At 34.7% G+C, this 23,217-nt stretch overlaps 1 protein-coding gene across 1 annotated transcript; it reads left to right on the top strand.

Moving 5' to 3' along the window:
- The first annotated feature begins 14,923 nt into the window (after positions 1-14,923).
- On the top strand, positions 14,924-17,061 carry XND1 (xylem NAC domain 1). The gene is made up of 3 exons (XM_022298721.2): positions 14,924-15,371; positions 15,747-16,039; positions 16,662-17,061. The coding sequence occupies exons 1-3, from the start codon at positions 15,206-15,208 to the stop codon at positions 16,806-16,808; spliced, it is 606 nt and encodes a 201-aa protein (XP_022154413.1). The 5' UTR covers positions 14,924-15,205; the 3' UTR covers positions 16,809-17,061.
- The last annotated feature ends 6,156 nt before the right edge of the window (positions 17,062-23,217 follow it).

The raw sequence follows: 23,217 nt of genomic DNA, 5'->3' as shown, positions 1-23,217 counted from the left end.
AATTACTCTATAAATATGCACTTTATGTCATTGTAAATATTGATTAATAACAAATCAAATTTAATTCAAAAAATAAATTATATAAATTAAATTATTTTAAGTTATAAATTATTTTATATTAGCATTCTAAACTTTAAATTGACAATTTAGCACTATTAAGGATGAATAAACCACCAGTTAACACGAACGGTTAAGATCATGGATTGGATAAATTTAATTCATTTATCAATATCTCAACAAGCACAATAATTAATAGTAAATGTTATTTAACTAAAATTCAATATATAGATATTTAGCAAAACGATATATTTTATAAAGCTTTAAAATTAATCAAAATTAACTTCCAATAATAAATTTACATTAATTAATTTATCTTTATTAAGTTAAAATATTAAAATTATTTTAAGCAATTATGTTTTAATTTAAGTTTCACCCGTTAATAAATATGTTATAAATAATATATCTAAACTCAAGTTGTTGATTTTATTTAGCAATAAATCTTAATAATGATCATTTTATGTATTTAACAAAATTAATCATTTTCATCTTATTAATTGCATCAATTAATTACATCTTTCTTCAAAAAAAATTGCATCTTTTATATAAAAAAAATTAAGTATATACTTTAATAAATTAATTTATTATAATAGAATAATTAATTTAGTAGGTTATTGGTAAAATTTTAATGTTGTTTTATTAATTATAAATTTAATTTAAATATTTTAACTAATTAATTCGAATAAACTAAAGTAAATAATTACATTAAAAAACAATTTATTTGGATAAGAGTCTAACATAAACTCATGGACAAACCCATGAAATGAAACTGGGAGGGCAAAGAAAGCCCTTATCCATGAGAATATGGGATGCCTCGGAATAAGTGATTCTTAGGAAAAGTTTTCAAATCTGTGTAACAAACATGGGCTTTACTTGCCACCCAGAAAACCCTCAACCAAACGGCCCCTTAGTGAATGAGTTATGTTATGGGTAGGAAGAAACTCTAGTTTCTCTAATTTTAATTTCATTTATCTAAGAAATTCGAATTTTTCTTAAGAATTTGAGTTCCTCTCGTCTAAGGAATTCAAAAGGAGAAGATATATTGATAACCTTAGGTTCTTTTCTTATACATTGATGAAAATACTCATAATCAAGGTACAATGCAAAACCCTAGCATTTGCTATGCATTCACATAAAACCTTGATTCTGATTGAAGCATCGAAGTGTGTGTGGCTAGCACGACACCGATGTGTAATCTTTTTATTTTTCAAGTTTTGTCAAGTCCCTTTTATTCTAGAAGAGTGGTGTAAATTTGGTAATTTTGATAAGCCAAATTTATGCATCAACATTTGGCGTCGTCTGTGGGGGCGACAGAAGCAATGATCAAGCAGCATAAGGAGTTTTAAAACGACTCAAAGCAGCATTCAAGTGACAAAAGTGACAGAAGTTATGTTCAAGTGACAGAAGCAGTATTGAAGAGACGAAGGCCACATAAGCAGCGCTCTATCAAGCGACATGGTGATCACACTTAGACATGAAGAAAAACATGGGAAACCCTCATCACATCCCAGAAGAAGAGCAACACAGTTTTGTAAATATAATGACAAGACCCATAAGAAGAGGAGGCCAAGTCATAACATCTGGTTCTACACCTCTGGCGAATGACAAATTAATCTCCAACGGAGAAAAGACCAACTCGAGCCGCAACTACATGGAGTAGCCCAAATTAAAAAGGGATTATGAGCCCAAGCAGAGGGAAAAGGCCAATCTGAACCCTGATTGCATGGAATCACCCACCTTAGCGAAGGATGACGAACCTGAGCAGAGAGGAAAGCTCGCTAAAGATTTGAAATCTATTATGCTTACATCTAAAGAGCGACTTTTTAGGACTTTCTCTACCTCCAAAAATATTAGAGACTCGTGCAAGCGCACACGGTCACATGTAATACCTGGTAGTAATCCAAGGTCGAATCCTCAGGGACTTGTTGCTTTTCAAAACAATTTCAAAAAAGTGAATAGTTCAAATATGCAATTGTGGTTTATGAAGAAAACTCAACCTATTTGTTTCCTACCTTAGTCTTGATGCAAAAGACACTATGTTGGGGAAATTGCGCAAGGCGCAATTCCTGACTTTTCTTGGGATTTGAGTTCTACTCTTTCACTACCGTTTTTGGTTGCTGTAGAGGCTAGGGTAACCTACAATCATATGACTATGTGTGATTACAATCCTAGAGAATATCTACCAACTCACTTGCATTATGGGTCAGAGGGCCTATGTCTAGGACCATGTTTTATGCGCTTATGCCTAAGTCACATCCCATATTGGTTCCTATTATTTTACCTAACTCACCTTTCCCAAGGTTGGGCTTTGGTGTATAAATCAAGTTCCCGCTGGCCAAATGGAAAAAAAACGTAAAGAGAAGTTTTTAGAAACCAATCCAAAAAAGTGTCAGGCGCAATTCTTGGCAAATCCCGAGCGTGTTGAAAATCAAATCATTTTGACTAACGCATTCCACAAAGAGGTTGATAACTAAATTAGAACATAATTAAAGGAAAGTAAATGCACGAAAACATAAAGAAAGTATTTTTCATTGAATTTAAATGAATAAATAAGCCGTACAATGAGTTCTAGCTTGACCCTCTTCTCTCACGAGCGTGAGGAGAGTTGAAACTCGCTAAAGAACTATAAAAGAACAGAATGAACAAAGAACGGAAGTAAGAACTTGAATTAAAAGCAATACGAAAGGTAAAAGCGTGAAAAGCAAAGAAATGAACAACTAGAACATAAACATAAACCCTAAAAACGTGTTCTTCAACTAGAGAGCAACTAAAAGAAGATGAAATGAAGCTTGGAAGGGATGATTTGCTGATGGAGGAATGACTTTCTTATATAGCACCTTGGGTTGGTTGAACTCCCCACCATTTCAGGTAGAAATAGGTTGAGATTCACCTAACAAACCCTCTTGGACTTGGACTCACGGTTTTGAGTTGGTTGGAACATGTGGGAAATGTCCTCCTTGCCCTTCATTAATCAAAACGTGCGTTTTGCCCATGTTGACCTCAAAATTGCGCTAGGCGCAATTCTACAAAAACAGAAAACTGTTATTTTCTTCCAACTTTGACCGCATTTTCTCATATTTTTCCTAAAGTACCATAGTTTGATTTTTATGTAGAAATAATCTATGCATGTTCTACTTTAAGAATATGTAGTCATTGTTTGGCAAATAATGATGGGAAAAGGGTCAAAATCGTGGTCAAACAGGCTACCGACACATGTTTCGCAGTAAAAAGTCAACCCTAACACACCCCCAAACTTAGCCATTTGCTTATCCTCAAGCAAAAACAAAAACAACAAATCTAAAACAGTCAACATGCTAGAAATATGAATGAGCAACAATCCAAATATCCTAAGTAAATTAATCATATACGTCTTAGGAAAGGCAGCACAAGCTAAACGTCCTAACTTAACTTTCATGCCAACGAACCATAAACCATCCTTTGTTTCGAAAATAAAAATGATTCTAAATCCTCTTCTTTTCTAAAAAACAAAACTCTTTTACAAAACCAAGGAATATGCACACTTCCATTTTGATTCAAAAGTTCTAACATCAAGTGGACCGGCTACTAGCCCCTGAGGTTCTCAACACACTAACATCGGTTTCAAACCACAACACCTCATAGAAACTTGTTAGGTAGCAACCCGGCATAAAATGATGTCGATAATGGTTTTCACGAAGTCACCTTAATATGTAGGCTACTACCCTCCAAGATGCTAACGCCACCCATTTGAAGAAAATGAATGTCTATAGTGGGACTCGTAAAAAAGTAAGTGCGTTTTCTTTCCTCTCATGTTTCTTACCACTCTTATCTTTCTCTCACTTTTATTTTTCTTTTCTTTCCCCCACTCTTTTTTTACTTGTTTTTATTTTTTTGAACTCTTGTTTCATACTCTTTCTTTCGAAAAAATTTTCTTGCAAATGACTCTTTTTTTTAAGACTCTTTGTATTTCATTTTCTTGTTGACTTTTTTTCGAAACATAAAAAACATTTTCTTTAAAATAAAAAGACATACACTATCCCCCCCCCCCCCAAACTTAAGGGAAACAATGTCCTCACTGGAGAAAGAAATTTTGAAAGATGCAAAATTTTGGTACAAAAAGGATAAGGACTTCCAAAGCAATGAAAAGGTTAAGGTTTCAAAACAAAAAGAAGCAGAACACAGTTTTATAACCAAAACAAAAAGAATGGAAAATGACTTATGGCTTGATCATAAAACTAGGAAATATAACATATTCATGCCCTTAAGAATCCTCATCAACATGATACAAAAACGAAAAACAAAGGAAAACATTTCATAAAAAAATGAACATGTTGAGAGGTTAGAAAAATGCAATGAATAAATAAGCCGTACAATGAGTTCTAGCTTAACCCTCTTCTCTCTCGAGCGTGAGGGAGTTGAAACTCGTTAAAGAACTTTAAAAGAACAGAATGAACAAAGAACGGAAGTAAGAACTTAAATTAAAAGCAATACGAAAGGTAAAAGCATGAAAAACAAAGAAATGAACAACTAGAACATAAACATAAACCCTAAAAAGGTGTTCTACAACTAGAAAGCAACTAAAAGAAGATGAAATGAAGCTTGGAAGGGATGATTTGCTGATGGAGGGATGACTTTCTTATATAGCACCTTGGGTTGGTTGAACTCCCCATCATTTTAGGTGGAAATGGTTGAGATTCACCTAACAAACCCTCTTGGAGAGCAAGATGTAACTCAGGTTGAGAACTAGCCCGAGGCCGAGACCAAGCATTAGCCTAAGGTTAAGAATGAAAGTGAAGCCGAGAATGAGAACTAAGTCAAGTTTTATTAAGTTTCTTAGAAGCAACACCAACGATCGCTTAGTGACACTAGAATCCTGCGTGTCAACCTAATCAAGCAAACCTAATAAGCACTTGGTCGTGCAAAATATTTTACAGTCCGAGTAACCACCCAGGAAAATCAGTTTGTAATCTACCATCACTCGAAAAATATTATAGTCTTCTACTCTTCCCTAGATGAGCATATCAAAAGTCGACTTACTCATCTGGCCTTCCCTCAAGGGAAAAACATGTAGGTTGAAGATAATTTCCTTCTTCTAGAGACATTAAAAGGCAAGCAAGCGGATTTGACATAGATTGTAAAGCAACGCTATATTGAGTTTCTACTCATCCCTATTATGAATACGCTAATTATAAAAAATAAATAAATATGGTCTTCCCCGATTTCAGATCAAAAGCTAACTTACTCATTTGAATGCCACATGATGACCTTTAATCCAGCCAAATCTCATCAAAAGAGTGGAGTCCACTAACCGTTATGGGTGAAATTAAAAAATATAGAAAACAGAAGGCTAATTAAGATCAACAAGCCATAATGCCAATCAAGATGGACAAGTCATAATGCTAATAAAGATCAATAAGTCATAAGGTTGATCAATATCAAGAAGTTATAAGGTCGATCTAGATCAACAAGCTAGAAGGCCGATCAAGATCAACAAGTCATAAGTCGATCAATATCAGCAAGCTAGGAGGCTAATCAAGATCAGCCAGCCAAGAAGCTGATAATGGCGGACCAAGAATGGCCAACCAAGAATGGTGGATGAGGAATGGTCGACTAACTAAGAAACCTAAGAGAGGACTTGGTTACACAGCTACTTAACATCAGGCCAATTAAGCAACTTCAAGGTCATAATTGTAGCAGGCAAAAAGTCGAGCTAACTAACGAACCCAGTAGACTTAATTATAGCCCACCAAGCCAATTAGGGAACTTCAAAGGTATCATAATTGTAGTAGGTGAAAGAGTCGAACCAATTACAAACCTTATAGATCTCATTGTAGCCCACAAGCCAATTAAGGATCTCTGAAGGTATCATAATTGTAATCAAGTCAGAGAACAAAGCTAATTATGAGCCAAGCATACCTAATTATATCCTATTTAAGGTCTGGCCAATTAAGAAACTCCACGGGCGTAATTGCAACAGGCAAAAAGCTGAGCAGAGTAACGAGCCCAGTAAACTTAATTGTATCACGCCAAGACAATTAGGGAACTTTGAAAGTATCGTAATTGTAGCAGGTAAAAGAGTCAAGCCAATTATGAGCCTAATAGACCTAATTGTACCACATAAGTCAATTAAAAATCTCCAAGGGTATTATAATTTTAAGCAGGCCAAAAAGTCAAGACGATTATGAACCTAATAGACTTAATTGTAGCTAATCGAGCCGATTAAGGCTCTCCAAGGGTATCATAATTGTAAGCAGGCCAGAGCGTCGAGCCAATTATGAGCCCAGCAGACTTCCTACTAAGTTGATTGTGGAACTTCAAGGGTATTAAAGTTGAAAGTAGGCAAAAAAACCTAAGCAGGTTACCAAGCCCAATAAGCTTACTAAAGATTTAAAAGCGACGTAATCGAAAAATGTAATTGATTTAAGCCGAGTCGAGCCGATTGTAATGAGTTGATCAAATAATAAGTGGGGTCTCAAGTTAATACTCTCAAAATAAGTGGCTTGGGTTGCTGACTCAATAATCTTACCATTTTGGGGACAAGACCGAGTGGGGAACTGGCTGTTGGGTGTGTTGCCTTAAACTCGTAGTTTGTATTTTGTGTAAAAACAAATGTATATTCAATAAAGTTTTATTCAATAAATTTGTTGTTGAATTCATAGCATTGCATTGTCCAAAATCGAATAAACTAAACATCTGAGGTTATTTTAGTGTAACCGGGACAGTACATGTACTGGGTATATATTTGATATACTGAGTATATAATTGATATACCCCTGATATAAGAGTGGATAATGTCCCGTGAATAACCTAAAGGGTCTATAGTATATGGATAAGGCTGAGTACCTTATCCTGGCAATATTATGGATACAGCTCACTCTGTAAAGGTTACAGACGACTCGATCCAGGTCGTTCGTGTGGAGACATGCCAGTGATGGTATCCTATACAATGAGTTTGTATAAGACCGGACCACGAAATAGCCAATCTTTAGATGTAACACTGTTAACTAATAGATTGTTGTTTCTTAGGATGACCAGGCAACTCATTCTCAATCCTGAGTGAGTCATGGACTCTTGCCCGTGAGGGCTCGTCCTTTGATCTGTATGGGTGAGAGTGGCCCGAGTCGCCGACTCAAATTCTTACCATTTTGGGGACGAGACCGAGTGGGGAGCTGGGAACATAACTTCATGAGATGGAATTCATTCCTCCCCAACTTCAGGGGAGTAGATGAGTGTTCTCTTAAATGCTGACTCTGAAACTTGAACAAGGGGCCCCACCCTCTCATTGGCTCGAGAGGGACTTCCGATTATTGGTCGGACCATAATCGGGTTGTTCATTAGAGGAGCAGTGGTATTTAAGGAGTAAGATGTAACTCAGGGGTAAAACGGTAATTTGACCCAACTTGAGTTACGAGCACTCGTGAAGGCTTGACTCGTCATTAATGGTCGTATATCCATGGACACAAAAACATTCTGCAGTTAGAAGAGTGCAACTGCGGGTCTTTAGTGGAATGACTCATAGTTAACGAATGTTGATTAACTCGGTCAATGAGTTTGATCGATTAATTTCGTATCGTTAGAGCTTCGGATCTATAGGTCCATTAGGTCCCCTTGCTAACTCATATCGGGTAAAACGAGGATCAAATTTTTGGAAGAATTTGAACTGTTCAAATTTCTTAAAGGATTATATGTATATTGATACATTATAATATATAGTTAATTCTAAATTAAAACTATATATTATGAGAGAAATTATTTGAATGAGATTCAAATAAAATTAATATGAATATGATTCATATTAATACTATAGGTTAAAAATTAATGCACATGAGATGTACATTAAATCTATAGGTTATACAAGAGAGAATATGGTTTAATTAAATATAAGATATTTAATTAAATGTTAAATAATTAATTGTTAATTATTAAATATTACATTTAATTAATTATTTATTAATATTAATTATTTATTAATTTGATTAATAATTATTTAATATTACATTTAATTAATATTAATTAATATTAATTTGATTAATAACTATTTAATATATTAATTATATTAATATTAATTAATTAATATAATTAATTATTAACTCCCTTGCATTATTGCAGGGGAGTGGAGAGTTAAAGTGACGTGGGGTAACTCCCCACGTCACTGGCCCCACGTCACTGGGTTTCTGATAAATTGCAGAAAGGTTCTGCAAAATGGAAATACAGAACTCTCATTCTCTCTCGATCAAGCTCTCTCAATCAAACTCTCCCTCCCGTTCCAAAGAAACGCTCCCACAAGCGTGTTCTCGAAACCCAAGAGGATAGCAAGGAAGATCGTTTGGTGGTGTTCGTTGGGAAATCGTTGAAGAAACGTTCTTCAAAGATAAAGTTTTTCCCTATGTTTTTCTTCTTTGAACTTAGATTTTGTTTTCCCAAAAATCATCAACGAAGATCCGCTTCCGGTCCGAGATTCACATCCCTTCACTGGCAACATAACTACGCAAGATGAAATTCACTCATTCTCAAGTTTAAGAAAGTAGATTAGTGTTCCCTTACATGCTGACTCTAGGACTTGAACAAAGGGCCTCACCCTCTCATTGGCCAAAGAGGGACTTCCGGTTATTGGTCAGACCATAACCGGACTGTTCATTAAAGGAGCAACGGTATTTAAGGAGCAAGATGTAACTCAGGGGTAAAACGATAATGTGACCTAACTAGAGTTAAGAGCACTCTGGAAGGATTGACTTGCCGTTAATGGTTGTACATCTGTGGACACGAAAATATTCTGTAGTGAGAAGAGTACAATCGCGGGTCTTTAGTGGAGTGACCCACAGTAACATCCCACTCTCCACCTCACCACTTCCCAGTAAAATTGCTCGGGAATGGTTAATTAATTTAATTTAATATTAATTTAATTTAATATTAATTTAATTAAAACTATTTTAATTTAATTAATAATTCATTAAATATCATTTATTTAATTAAATAAACATAATTTAATTAAATCACATTTAATTAAATCAATTAATATTTTAATCATATTCAAATGTGCATTTCCCTCCTAACCTAGTATTTAATATTAATCTAATTCATGTTAAATTTTAACTTATAGTTTTTTTAATATGAATCCGATTCACATAATTCTCTCATAATATATAGTTTTTATATTTGCATCATCATACATTATATTAATTGTGTCATATACAATTAACTCAAATTCCCTTTAATGAATTTTAACAATTCAAATTCCTTTTAAAACAAAATATTCTTAGATATCCTTTATGAGCTAACATGGAAATCTAATGGACCTACAGATCAGAAGTTCCAACGATACGAGATTAATTGATTAAATTTATTAATTATATTAATCAACATTCGTTAACTGTTGATCACTCCACTACAGACCCACAGCTGAACTCTTCTCACTGTAGAATATTTATGTGTCCACGGATATTGATCATTGACGGCAAGTCAATCTTTCACGAGTGTTCATAATCGCATCTTGTACCTTAAGTACCGTTGATCCTCTAATGAACAACCTGGTTATGGTCCAACCAATAACCGGAAGTCCCTCGAGGGCCAGTGAGAGAGTGGGGCCCCTTGTTCAAGTCCCGGAGTCAGCACTTAAGAGAACACTCGTCTACTCCCCTAAAGTCGAGAATGAGTGAATTTCATCTTGTGTAGTTATGTTCTCAGCTCCCCACTCAGTCTCGTCCCAGAAATGGTAGGAATGTTGAGTCGATGACTCGGACCACTCTCACCCATAAAGATCAAAGGACGAGCCCTTATAGGCAGGAGTCCGTAACTCACTCAGGATTGAGAATGAGTTGCCTAGTCATCTTATGAAATAGCAATCTATTAGTCAACGGTGTTACATATAAAGATTGGCTATTTTGCGGTCCAGTCCTATACAAACTCATTATATAGGATACCATCACTCGCACGTCTCCACACGAACGACTTGGATCGGGTCGTTTGTAACATTTACAAAGTGGGTCGTGTTCATAGTGTTGCCAGGATAAGGTACCCAACCTTATCCATATACTCTAGACCCTTTAGGTTATTCCTAAGACATTATTCACTTGTATATCGAGGGTATATTAAATATATACCCAGTATATATACTGTCTCGGTTACATGATAATAACCATAGATGTTTAGTTTATTGGATTTGGACAATGCAATGTTATAAATTCAACAACAATTTGATTGAACGTAACTTTATTGAATACAAATTTGTTTTTACATAATTACAAACACGAGTTTAGGGCAACACACCCAACAGACTCTGCCACACGAGGGACGCGACCACCCGCGAAGTGACGACGGGTACTTGTTCCCCCATAAATGTGGTCGTACACACTGACGGCGAATCATCGCGGCTGCAGCACTTTGGGCCTCACTCTCCGTTCAAAGGAAATACTTGAAGATATGCACCTGGGCCACACGCGCCCCGCCCCACTTCAACACTTTCAGGCTCGACCCACTAGTAACCGAGTAGCCTGACCCCGAAAGAGGACTAACTATTGAGGTAAAACCGACCAGGACACGCGTCCGCTTGGAAAGAGGTGTGTGACCACATACGGTACATTTTGTATGTAGTGGTGGCAAGAGACGCTAGTGTAGCACGCCTTCCTGTGGCAGGTGACAAGCCTCAGAGCCGTAGGTGGTGGCACCACCCGCCAGTTGTCAAGAATGTACAGCTGGCGGCAGACCCCGTACCGCGCTGCGCTTCACTGCCACCTTCAACCGTTGTCATTCCTGGTCGACCACACGAGCCTATATAAGGAAGGACCCTCACCTCCATGTATATTTTTGGTTGCAGGTTCTTTCACCCTCCAATGAAGCTACTCGTCCGAGGGACACATGGCCTTCTGCTATAATTCGCCGTCAACATGTTAATTTCTTTTTATACAATTACCCTTTTTAGTACTTTTTATACAATTACTTAATAGAGCCCTAGAATATAATTACTCAATAGTGCCTAGAATATACACATGGTTTGTTGATAATTTGAACCTTCAATATTTTGGTTGATGATATATGCCTTAACCAATTAAGTTAGGCATGATATCTTTTTTTTATTTGTTTTTCTTTTTGTCTATTTTTTTTGTTCATGTACTAGTTCATCTATAAAACATGTAGTAGGTAAGGTAGTTGACGACAAATATTTTTAGATATAATATTAAAAATTCACATACATATTAAAGTCTTTCCAAAGTATAGAGAGTAACAGACATATATGTGAAGATTGTAAAGATCGGCTATTTTTTTAAAAAAATATTAGAGACTAAACGAGAGACATATATCAGAAAGTTTAAAGTTATTTGGGCAATGTTCTGGTTTCTTGTTTCTTATTTCTCATTTCCAATTTTTTAGAAATATAAGCGTTTGGTAACTATTTATATCTCTTGTTTCTTACTTTTTAGAAATGTTTCTAAAATTTGACAAAATCAAGTTTGTTATTTTTATTTCCATTCTATTTTTTTCTGAAATATAAATAAAAGCATTATTTTATGATTCTTTGATTTATAAGATACATAACAAATATAACACCAAACAATTGAATATTTGATTTTAAAAATTAATTTTCCTACACAAACATTTACTTTTTTTTAATTCAAAAAAAAAATTGTTACCAAACGTGTTTCTATTTCTTTCAATAAACAAAAAAAAATCCAATCATCAAACGCCATTCTATTATTATTTATTAAAAAAACAAGAAACAAGAGGTAAAAGTAAGAAAAAAAACAAAAGATATTCACCAAATGAAGTTTAAAAATCTAAAGTTTGAATTCAACGTAGGTTAAAATTATGCAACGAGATTTACGTTGGAGGTGGAAAGAAGGGAGGCAAAGGGAGAGTTGGATTAGGCTTAATTATCGTATTAAAGGAAAAAAAAAAAGTTGAATTGGTAAACTCAGTTACGTCAATGTCAAACACATCCCATCAAAGCCAAGAAAAGGAAGAGAGAAAGTTGTGAAAATAAAGTGAATTAGTATTGTAATTATTATTATTTTTTGACTTGGAGAAGTCATAAGCAAAGTACCTCACCACTCTCCTTCACTCATACGTTACATTAAATTAAAATATAATATAAAAAATCGTAATTAATAACAATAATAATAATTGAGATCAGTTACAATGTTTTTAATTTTTAATTTTTAATTTTTTATTTTCTTTGAGGGGGCGGGTCCCACGTGGAGGCATGCCGGCAAATCAGTTGGGAAGTCCGCAATCTTAAGAAATAGTTGATTGCGTTTTGGGGGTTTCCATGTGGGAGAATGTATGCGTTTCTCCATCACTTCACAAACCAAACTCTCCTTTTCCTTCCAAACAAACAAACCAACATTCTTTATACTCAATCTTATGCCTTCATTTTCCTCTCCCTCTCTCTCTTTCTCTTTTTACGTGTCTAGAAAATTAAAATTTTTTATTATTCGAGGAGTGATAACAATGTGGCTGATAAATTGTACGGTTAATAAATTATAGAGGAATTACAATGTGGTTGATAACCGTTAATGAATTATAGAGAAATTACAAACCTCTACATCATAGTTATTATAAAACATACAGATTTGAAACTTGCATATCTAACTATTATTAGAGGTTAATATGTGTTTCTATTGAATTCTGCCAGGTGTGAGATCTGTGCGAACTGACTAGGCGAGCTGAGTGGAGGGAGCTTGATAGGAAGATCTGCATGCAAAGAACAAATACTTTGACGTTCAAGTCAGCCTACAGTCTCCGAAGCTCTAAGTTGTTTTCAGACAGAATTGCATACTTGATTGAGTGGATCAGTGATGACGTATTTATAGAGATTAGGTAGGAATCTTTTTGGTATGCCAATTATTAGTCTAGTACTAAAGTTCTTACACTGCTCTCATCTAAACGATGAAGCTGTCAGATTCTTAGCTCAAACAAGACGAGCTAAGGATCTTTTACTTGTGTGAGATTAGTTGCAAACTGCTTTTCTCGGTCCATATAGCATTCTTCCTCCCAACAATATGATCCTATTGGATTTTTTTAATCAAAGGTAAATTGTCCATTTTGAAAGGCTTTTTTCTTCAAGTTCAACAACATATGAGATGGAGATTCAAACTTCTTGTTTTAATCGGTTGAGTTATATTAAAAACCTATAGAGAGAGAATTGACCCAAGTGGTAAAAATAAAAGGAGGAAAAATATAGTACTTATTGTTTTTTTTCTTATATAGTTTGGAAAAAAAAAAGAGAATAATTGTTGATGATAATTATTAATGGGTATATATGCAGACTTGACACTCCAATGATGTGGGCCCACTGACTTCCGAAATTGGTCCACGACCAAACCCATTTTCGTGCGTGACACGTGGATGACAGCAGGTGGGGGTGATATAAGCATGAAGTGTGATGATGCCTCAAAGTCTTACATTTTCACACTCTTTTTTCCTTTTTTTTCTTTTTCTTTTTTTTTCTTCATTTACAAAATAAAATTTAATCATTAAATTATATTATTGGTCTCCATATTCTTCTTTGTTCTTTTACTTATTATTTGTGCCCTTTAATTTAACCTTTACCAAAGGTTAATACACCCATCACATATAATTTTAAAAGATTATTATCACGCCAATAACATTATGAAATAATTAAAATATATTCTGCCTGTCGTTTTAGTAAGAGTTTTGAGATCTTGGGAAACATCAACTTATGTAGTCTCTCTTGATGGTACAAAATAATGAGTTGCCATAAACAAAAGAGTAATTATGATTGTAACTGTCTAATCAAACATTACCAAATATATGTGCTATTAATGAAGACCAATAAACAAATATTATACAAGTAAATTATAAAAAAAATAATAATATTTGACTCACACAGTTAAATGTAAAACTAAAAAAATCTAAATTTATGTCAACTTAAATTTAGCTATATTGTATTTTAGAAAAAAAAAATAGATCTATAAAATTTGACATTAGGATGGTACAACTAAGGGAAAAAAAGCTCGGGTTTGCATAGTTTATATTCATTTTGTAGATTTATAATTTGTAAAAGAAAATTAACATGTGTAGCATAAAAGATAAATTTTGTATTAAAATCCTAGTAGGTAGAAAAACTTGTATATACTCAGATGGTTAGACCTTAAACTACATAAATCTAATTCATGGATTTAAATATCCACTAGTTTAAATAGAATAAAGATAAGATTTTGTTTATCAATATTTAGCTACCTATAAAATTTGATAGCTATTTAATTTTTTTACAAATACAAAAACATCTCAATTTCTACCTTTAATTTTCAAGTTAAAAACTTGGTGGTGATCGGTAAAAGATTTGTGCTAATATTATAAATATAGGAAAGAAGATTCCAAGATGGAGACATATAAAGCACCATTGTCGATGTTCACGTGTCCATGAGTTCGACATTAGAATGAGAATAAATCAACGTTTTCATAGTATTGCAAAAAAATCCTAAAATATAAAAAATACTAACAAAATATCACATAATATTAATAACATTTTTAAATTATTTAAAAAAGGTTGAAATACTCCTTTATTAATTTAAACATTTTCTACGAATCTTTTATTTTTATAACATTTTCATAAATATCTACCAACATCGATATTTTATTGATATTTTCATAAAATTGAGATTTAAAACTTTAATGATATATGTCTTAACTATTAAGTCGGTGGAATAGATGAAAGCAAAAGTAGTTTTTCTTTTTTCCCTGTTTGAATACAATAAATTGAGCGTGTGAAAATTCGAAACTCCTGACTTAAGAGTAGTTACCGACTATAATCGTGTTGGTAAAGTAAAAGTAGCTGAAAGGAAATATATATATGGTTATATGGGATGGATAGTGGGGCGTAATGATATGGGTTGTGTAATGAGACAAACAGCCGCAGGCGCTGAAATAAATAGTTGACTCTGCAAAATCAAAATCACACACACCGCCGCCTTGCCTGAAAACCACTGATCCATCTCTCTCTGTCTCTCATCTAAAGCCATCATAAACTCAAAGTTGTATTGTGGGTCGTGAAGTGATTACTAGTTTTTAGTGACCAAATTCATTACCCAACTTCACTCCCACGTCACCCCCCCCCCCTTTGGCCCTTATATATAATCATCAATTCCTCTTACCATTTTACTATTCCCCTTCTAATTACCTATCTTTTAGCTTCTTCTATCCATCTTTGCCCATGGGAGATCACCACAACGTCAACCTCCCTCCCGGATTCCGATTCTATCCCACCGACGAGGAGCTTGTCGTCCATTTTCTCCACCGCAAGGCTGCCTTGTTGCCCTGCCACCCCGACGTCATCCCCGACCTCGATCTCTTCCCTTACGATCCCTGGGAACTCCACGGTACGTACTCTTTCTCAAATTGAAATGAGCGTTTTGAATCTCTAGTCTGCTTCTCAAATCCTTGAATGAATTTTGAGATGGAACTCCAAGAATAGTGATATGGTACGAGAGTTCAAAAGTTCAAACGAGTCCTGTCCAAAAATGAAATCTGATCAATATCAAAAAGCCAAAAAGAACCACTATCTTAAAGGGACATGTTAAAAATCTCACGTTGAAAGAAATGTTGTTTATAATAGACCTGAACTACCCACTTCATTGTCAATTGATTTTGGAAAGGAGTGGTGGAGTTAGAAATTTTGATATGTATTTTTTTTTTAATTTTGAAGTCTTGCCAAATGCCAACTGGGAAGTTGCTTATTGGTTGTGTACTTTCAGGGAAGGCGTTGGGAGAGGGCAACCGATGGTATTTCTACAGCAGAAAGATTGAGGCTCGTGTTACTGATAATGGCTACTGGAAGCCATTGGGCAGAGACGAGCCGGTGGTCTCCGCCGCCACCTCCGACATCGTCGGGATGAAGAAGTATTTCGTCTTCCACGTAGGCGAAGTCGGCGCCGCCACCGGAGCTGCCAAAACCAACTGGATAATGCACGAGTTCCGTCTTTGCGACGGCGCCTCTTCCTCCACCGCCGCCGCCAGATCATCCAAACGTCGAGGACGTCCAAAAAGGGTCTGTATTTTATATTTTTTAGTTTCCATAAATATTTTCATTAGACCATAAAAATATCGATAGAATATAATTAAAAAGACAACAAAATTTGTCGATATGTCACGTAAATCATAAGAATTTGTAACTTCTCAATAATTGTAAGGACAATACTTTCTACTGTCCACCCTCAGAAAAATACACTATGTCAATAATTTAGTAGTGGGCACGATATAGGGAAATGACTGAGCAAGTAAAATGGTATATATTAATACTACCTTACTATCTTTTTTTCCTCTCATTCTCCGCATTTCTCTCTCATATTCATCAAAATCTCAATGGTTTTGTATTGCTAAGTATTTTCTTTTTCTTTTCTATTAATATTTAATTTTTACTAGGTATCTTATCCTATCACTATTAAAAAAATTTAATCATCAAAAGAGATGAATATAAGAAAAGAGAGAAAATAGAATAAATAGATGAAAATTTTTAATGGTGTTAAATAACTAAAGTACCTAAATATTTTTTTTCCATAAAATTATCATTTACTATTTTTTTCTTTTAACTCCCAAGTATATCCGTCAAAATCAACATTTTAATCAATATTTTTATAAGTGTGACATTTTCATCGATATCGACATTTCAGGATTACAGCAAATGGGTGTTGTGCAGAGTCTACGAGAGAGATGAAGAGAAGGAAGAAGAAGATGGGGCAGAGCTGTCTTGTTTGGATGAAGTTTTTTTAACGTTGGATGATCTTGAGGAAATAAGTCTACCCAATCGCATCCAATGAAACACAATTATTATTATTATTACAGCCCCTTCCCCCACCCAAATCCCAAAATTACCCAACCCCACCTCTTTTTTTCTTTTTCTTTATTATATTATATGTTACTTTAATTAATTAGTTCTATAAAAAAATCCCTTTTTCCTTTTTTTCCCTTCATTTTTCATGCAAATCTCTTCTGAATGTTCCCAATCAAACTAAGTTTTGGTCTTGATTTCTTTCTCTTTGCTTCTCAATATATATATATATGTTGGAATTATCTTTTTTTTTTCTTTTCCACTCCTATACAATTATAAGAATGTTTTGTTTTATCTTTAGATTTTATCTTTTTTGTTCTGTTATGTTTTTTAATAGATACGGTATACCAATTTGAAATGTAGGAGTGAATAAAATAACACCACAAATGTTATAGGCACGTTTTTTGTGGAGGAAAGTGAAGATTTACGTATTTTATTTGAGATTTATGAGGGTTTTAAATCAGTTCAATAATTTTGGAATTCCATGACTGCAAGGAAAATCTAAAAATGTTAAACGGACAAAAAGCAAGCAGAATAATATGGTAAAAAATTGAAAATGTTGTCTTTAGTGTAGTGATTAGTGGTTTTGTTGTTTTTATTGTGTTTTCAAAATAATCACTTTTTCATTAATGTGCTTCAAAAAAAAAAAAATCACTTTGTTAATGAATTTTAATCTTAATCAAGTAGTTAAGGATTTAATAGAGAGAAATTGAACGAATAAGAGGATAAAATTCAAATCTTTTAAAAATTAATTTAATTGGGGACACAACAGCAAAATGACAAAAAGCATTTACGTATTTAGCCATAAAAATAATGACATGTTTTGTTTGTAAGAGCCATGTGGTAATTATAAAAAGGAAAGATAGAAAATGACATACTATAGGTTTGAAATCTTACCTTCATTTGTAAATTAATCAAGCATTTAATTTTATATTTGGTGTAAATTTATCATATTGTTATTCTATTTAAATGTAATTTTTTCAGTGAAAAGATTAAAAGAAAAGATTATTGATTCAAAAGAAAAATGTTTACATGAAGGAAATTACAAAAAAAAAAAAAAGAAAGTAGTGTAATTTCTGTAATTTCTATACTACCAAATTGGTTAAGATATGTTGTACATCCGTTCTAAGGTCAGATGTTCAAATGGTCAAATTTAGATTGTCATTGTCATTATTATTATTATTATTTGTTTTTACTTTTATTTTATCATACTATTGAGGATAAAATCTGATCTAACACATGGACCAATAAAAGTAGATCATCTTGCTTGACTTATCTTATTCGGATCATACGCAGTGTTCGAGCTGAGTACCTTTCTAGGTGGCGACCTATACAACTCAGGTCACTGGTGGCCTCAATAAAGGGTCATCTAATTTGAAGTACCGTGTGTCTCCTAGCTACCACACATAACCGTCTGTAACCACATGTAACCACTTTCTAGAACGGCCATACCATAACGATCCCTATTTTGCCTATAAAAAGACATTCATTCCTGGTTCTCAAGTACATAATGTTGTCTCGATCCAACTTTACTCAGGTCGAACTCTTAACTTGACTTGAGCTTCATAGTATTTGTTGTTTGTGTGCAGGTGTTTCCTCGCATAGCCTTGCCTGATAAGAGAAATTTGATGGTCTTCTCGGATTTAGCAGAATTCGACATCAACAAATACCATCTAAGATATATATATTAACTAAGTCATCACAAAGTTGTTTTTTTGTATTAGGATTTAAACGTGGGGAATTCGAACTCGTGACTTTCCAGATGATACTAAACTTAAAAGACAAAGAGGCAATTGGGGTGGGAAAGGAAAGGGAGGAACTAAAAAGAAGAATGTTGGGATAATTAAATGATACAAAAGAAGAACACATTGTAGACTGTAAAAAATAGTGGAGTAAGGTTGGAGTAGTGGAGCCGGGGAAGCACTGTATTGCATCACCATAAATGATGACTCCATTTCTCTTCTCTTCGGCTTCATCTTTTTTAATCCAACGACTGGAGTGGCTGCTTAGAAAAGCATTGAGTCATTGGTGACGCTAGCAAAACTCCATCATCTCTCTTCTAAGTCTTCTTCCCTTTTTCTTCTTTTTTCCCTTTTGGAAAGTGCCATTAATTAACTTACTTCATTATAGAGTACCTTACACACATCATGGAATCTTTTCTTTTTTCTTTTAATTAACTCTTTATCCGCATTTTAATTAGATGTGGTCGTCCCTAATAACTGTCGAGATACATATAGGTTCGAAATTTGTGTCTTTTAATTACGGTTCGATACTATTGTTCTATATACATTTTGTAATTTTCTTTGTTTGAGTTTAAGAACATGTGGTGTAGGAGATTTAAACCTTTGATCTTTTAGTTAATAATATATGCCTCGACCAATTCATAAAATATGCCAAAGTTGACAAATATATTTTGTAACTATTGTCATATATACCACTACAAGAATTTTAGGTTTTGGCGACGGAGCATTTCGTGACGCCATGGAATTTCGTTGCCAAAAGGCCAACTTTTGGCGACAAAATTGCAAGCCTGTTGACAACGAAATGTCGTTTCGTCTCCAAAAAGGCCAGACTTTTGGCGACCAAAATCAATTTCGTCACCAAAAGTTGGTCTTTTGGCAAGGAAAAAATGTCGTCACCAAAAGTTGGGAGGGATTTCGACCGCCAAAACTTTCGTCGAAATCAAACGCCAGCTTTTGGCGACAAAATTTGGGACTTTAAGCGACGAAACTTATTGCGTCGCCAAAAGTCTCGTAAATCAATTTTGAAACCGTCCTCTTTCTTTTCTGCTCGACTTTCCCTTTCTCTTTTCTTTTTCGCGACCTTCAAAGTAGAAGATAATAAGTTAGACAAAAGACCATTCAAATTCCTGAATAAAAGACAATTCAAATTTCTTAGATAATGGCAATTTGAATTCCTTAGATAAGAGTAATTTGAATTCCTTAAATAAGGGAAATTCGAATTCTTAAATAAAGGGGAATTCAAGTTGGAGGAACTATTATTTTTTCCTATCCATAATAGTGACCCCCACCTTCAAAGTAGAAGATAATAAGTTAGACAAAATGTCGGACTTCTGCATTAAAAGTATTTGATGTAAATCCATTACTTGGATTATCTCGAAAAAATATGCCACTTGCTAATTGCTGCTCGGACTGAAATATCTTACATTTCATGTTGAGCCAGAGAGGAGAAGAATTTCTAGTTTGAGAAGAGAAGCTCAAAACGATGCCCCACCAAAAGAGGGGAAAGAAAGTTGACTTGTCATTCCTGATCAGTCATTTCTAGTCAGCCATTCTTGGTTCGCTATTCTCGGCCCGTCATTTTAGGTCTGCCATTATCGGAAGACTGAGAGTGATTCGTGAGCGTTTTTCTGTGTGAGGGAAAACTGAGAGAAATCATTGTATAGGGCTTGTAAACTCTTAGAGATTCTTCCTGACATTTTAGTAGAACGTGCAACGATAGCAGAGAACTGGACGTAGCCCACACTAGGTGAACCAATATAAATCCGGCATTTAATTTTCTTCTCCCTAATCTTTATTTATCGTTCTTGTTACTTAAAAGTTTTAGATTATTTTATCTAATTCTTTTAAGTGTAGGCTGCATTTATTCACAACAATTGGTATCAGAGCCAAAGATTGAAGAACGATAACTGGAGAAGATAAATTGATTATTTTTTATGGAACTGATTTTTCGTACTGGAAGGATCAGATAGTAGATTATCTACATTCCAAGGAATAGGAATTGCCATTAGACAAGAAGTCAGATGACATGGAAGAAGCAAAATGGAAAAAGGTTGGACAGGAAGGTGTTGGGTACGATTCGCCTAACATTAACAAAAAATGTGTAGAGCAGCATAGCTAAGGAGACTACCACAATGGGGCTGATGAATGCACTGTCCAACATATACGAGAAGCCCTCGGTAAATAATAAGGTGTATCTCGCAACTAAATTTTTTAATTTGGAGATGGATGAAAGTACATCTGTGGCTGCCCATATAAATGAATTTGATACGTTGGTTAACAAACTAGTTATTGTCGATTGAACATTTACGGATGAATTAAATGTTATCTTGTTGTTGAGATCTTTACCTGACAGTTGGGAGCCTATGAAGGCAGCTATTTCAAATTCTTATGGAAAAGAGAAATTGAAATTTGCAGATGTCAGAGATGCAGCTCTTTGAGAGGAGATTCGCACAAAGGATTCTGGTATTGTGTCTACTTCTGGTACAACATTGAATGTGGCAGAGGAAGAAATAATAACAGAGACTACAGAAAACGTGGAAAGTCAAGAAACAACATAAGCAAGTCTAGAAATAGCAGACTAGAATGTTGGAATTATGGTAAGACAGGACATCTAAGAAGGAATTGCAAAGCCCTAAAGAAAGCTGAGGAGAACGATGTTGGTACAAATGTTGTTGCTGAAGAAATACATGATGCTCTAGTTCTTGCAATTGAAGGTGCTTATAACACATGGGTGGTGGATTCAGGTGTGTCTTTTCACATTACAGGACTACGTGACATTCTTGAGAATTATGTTATTGGAAATCATGGAAGGTGTATCTTGCTGATGGAGACCCTTTGGACATCATTGGGATTGGTGACGTTAATTTAAAAATGGCGAACGGTTTAGTTTGGAAGATTCGTAAGGTACATCACGTTCGGAATATGATGAAGAACCTGATTTCTGTGGGGCAGCTGGATAATGAAGGATGTGAAATATCCTTCGGTCAAGGAAACTGGAAAGTTACAAAGGGTTCCATGGTGATCACTCGAGGAAGAGAAAGATGAACTTTGTATGTCAACGACAACGATAAAGATATGATAGCTGTTGTAGATCATTTGAGTCAGATCCAATTATGGCATAGTAGGCTGGGACAGATGAGTGAAAAAAGATATGAAAATTCTTCACTCTACAGGGAAACTAAAATGACTTAAGGCAGTGGAACACAAGTTATGCGAAGGATGCATATTTGGGAAACAAAGTCGTGTTAGTTTCTCATAGACAGGTTCAATGCCAAAGTCTACAAAATTGGAGTTGGTTCACACCGATGTATGCGGGCCTTCTGAAGTTTCTGCCATTGGAGGATCCAGATACTATGTAACTTCCATAAACGACTCAAGCAGGAAGGTATGGACTTATTTTATTGAACATAAGTCTGATGTGTTTTCTGTTTTTAAAACATGGAAGGTTATGGTAGGAATGAGACAGGCCTGAAAATCAAAAGATTGAGGTCAGATAATGGTGGTGTGTATGTTAGTAGGGAATTCAAGAAATATTGTGAAAATAGTGGAATTGTGATGGTAAAGACTCTTACAGGGACACCACAGCAGAACGGTGTGGCTGAGAGACTGAATAGGATGTTGAATGAGCGTGCTAGGAGCATGAGAATACATGCAGAATTGCCTAAGATGTTTTGGGCAGAGGCAATCAATTGTGCGACCTATCTAATCAATAGGAGCCCAATCACATCACTAGATTTCAAATTGCCTTAAGAAGTCTGGACTGGTAAACAGGTAAACCTTTCCCATGTAAAGGTTTTTTGCTGTATATCTTACCTTCACATTGATGCTGCAGACAAGAGTAAATTGGATGTCAAATCCAAGAAATGTTTCTTTATTGGGTATGGTGGAGCTGCGATAGGTTACATATTTTGGGATGACCAAAACAAGAAGATTATCAGAAGTAAGAATGTGATTTTCAATGAGAAAGTCTTATACAAAAACAGAAATAAATTTGATTCAGGAAAGACAGAGTTAGATGGAAGCACAGAGAAGACTCAGTATATAAGTCCTCCTAAGGTTGAGACTAAAACAACAGAGATTGAAGATCAGAATACAATTACTCTTAAAGAAACAACTGTGGATCTGATGAACAGATTGTGGAATCTGATGAACCAGTTGTGGAAACTGATCAGGTTTAGAGAACACCACCACCAACAGTTAGAAGATCTAGTAGAACAATCAGACCACCATAGAGGTGTTCCCCTACATTGAATTACATTTTACTGACTGAAAGAGGTGAACCTGAATGTTATGAAGAGGCGGTTCAGCTGGAAGACTCTGTTAAGTCGGAGTTAGCCATGAAAGATGAAATGAATTCTCTAATGATCAATCAGACATGGCAACTTGCTGAGTTAACAAGAGGTAATAAAGCTTTGCAGAATAAATGGGTATATAGAATCAAACAGAAGCCCAACGGTAGCAAAAGGTACAAGGCAAGGCTTGTAGTCAAAGGCTTTCAACAAAAGGAATGTATTGACTTTAATGAGATTTTCTCTCTCGTAGTTAAACTAACTACCATTAGGTCTGTTCTATCGATAGTGGTAGAAGAAGATTTGTTCCTGGAACAAATGGATGTAAAAATAGCTTTTCTTCATGGTGATTTGGAGGAAGAAATTT

The sequence above is a fragment of the Momordica charantia genome, assembly GCF_013281855.1.
Source record: "Momordica charantia cultivar OHB3-1 chromosome 4 unlocalized genomic scaffold, Mcharantia_2.0 BLBB01000004.1, whole genome shotgun sequence".
Taxonomy (NCBI): Eukaryota; Viridiplantae; Streptophyta; class Magnoliopsida; order Cucurbitales; family Cucurbitaceae; genus Momordica; species Momordica charantia.
The sequence above is the reverse complement of the archived record's forward strand: the minus strand, read 5'-3'. Positions and strand labels throughout refer to the sequence as shown.

Coding starts and splice junctions, on each gene's coding strand:
- XND1 (XM_022298721.2), top strand. CDS start 15,206: ATGGGAGATCACCACAACGTCAACCTCCCTCCCGGATTCCGATTCTAT. Junction 15,372..15,746: donor CGATCCCTGGGAACTCCACG/GTACGTACTCTT, acceptor GTGTACTTTCAG/GGAAGGCGTTGGGAGAGGGC. Junction 16,040..16,661: donor GTCGAGGACGTCCAAAAAGG/GTCTGTATTTTA, acceptor TCGACATTTCAG/GATTACAGCAAATGGGTGTT.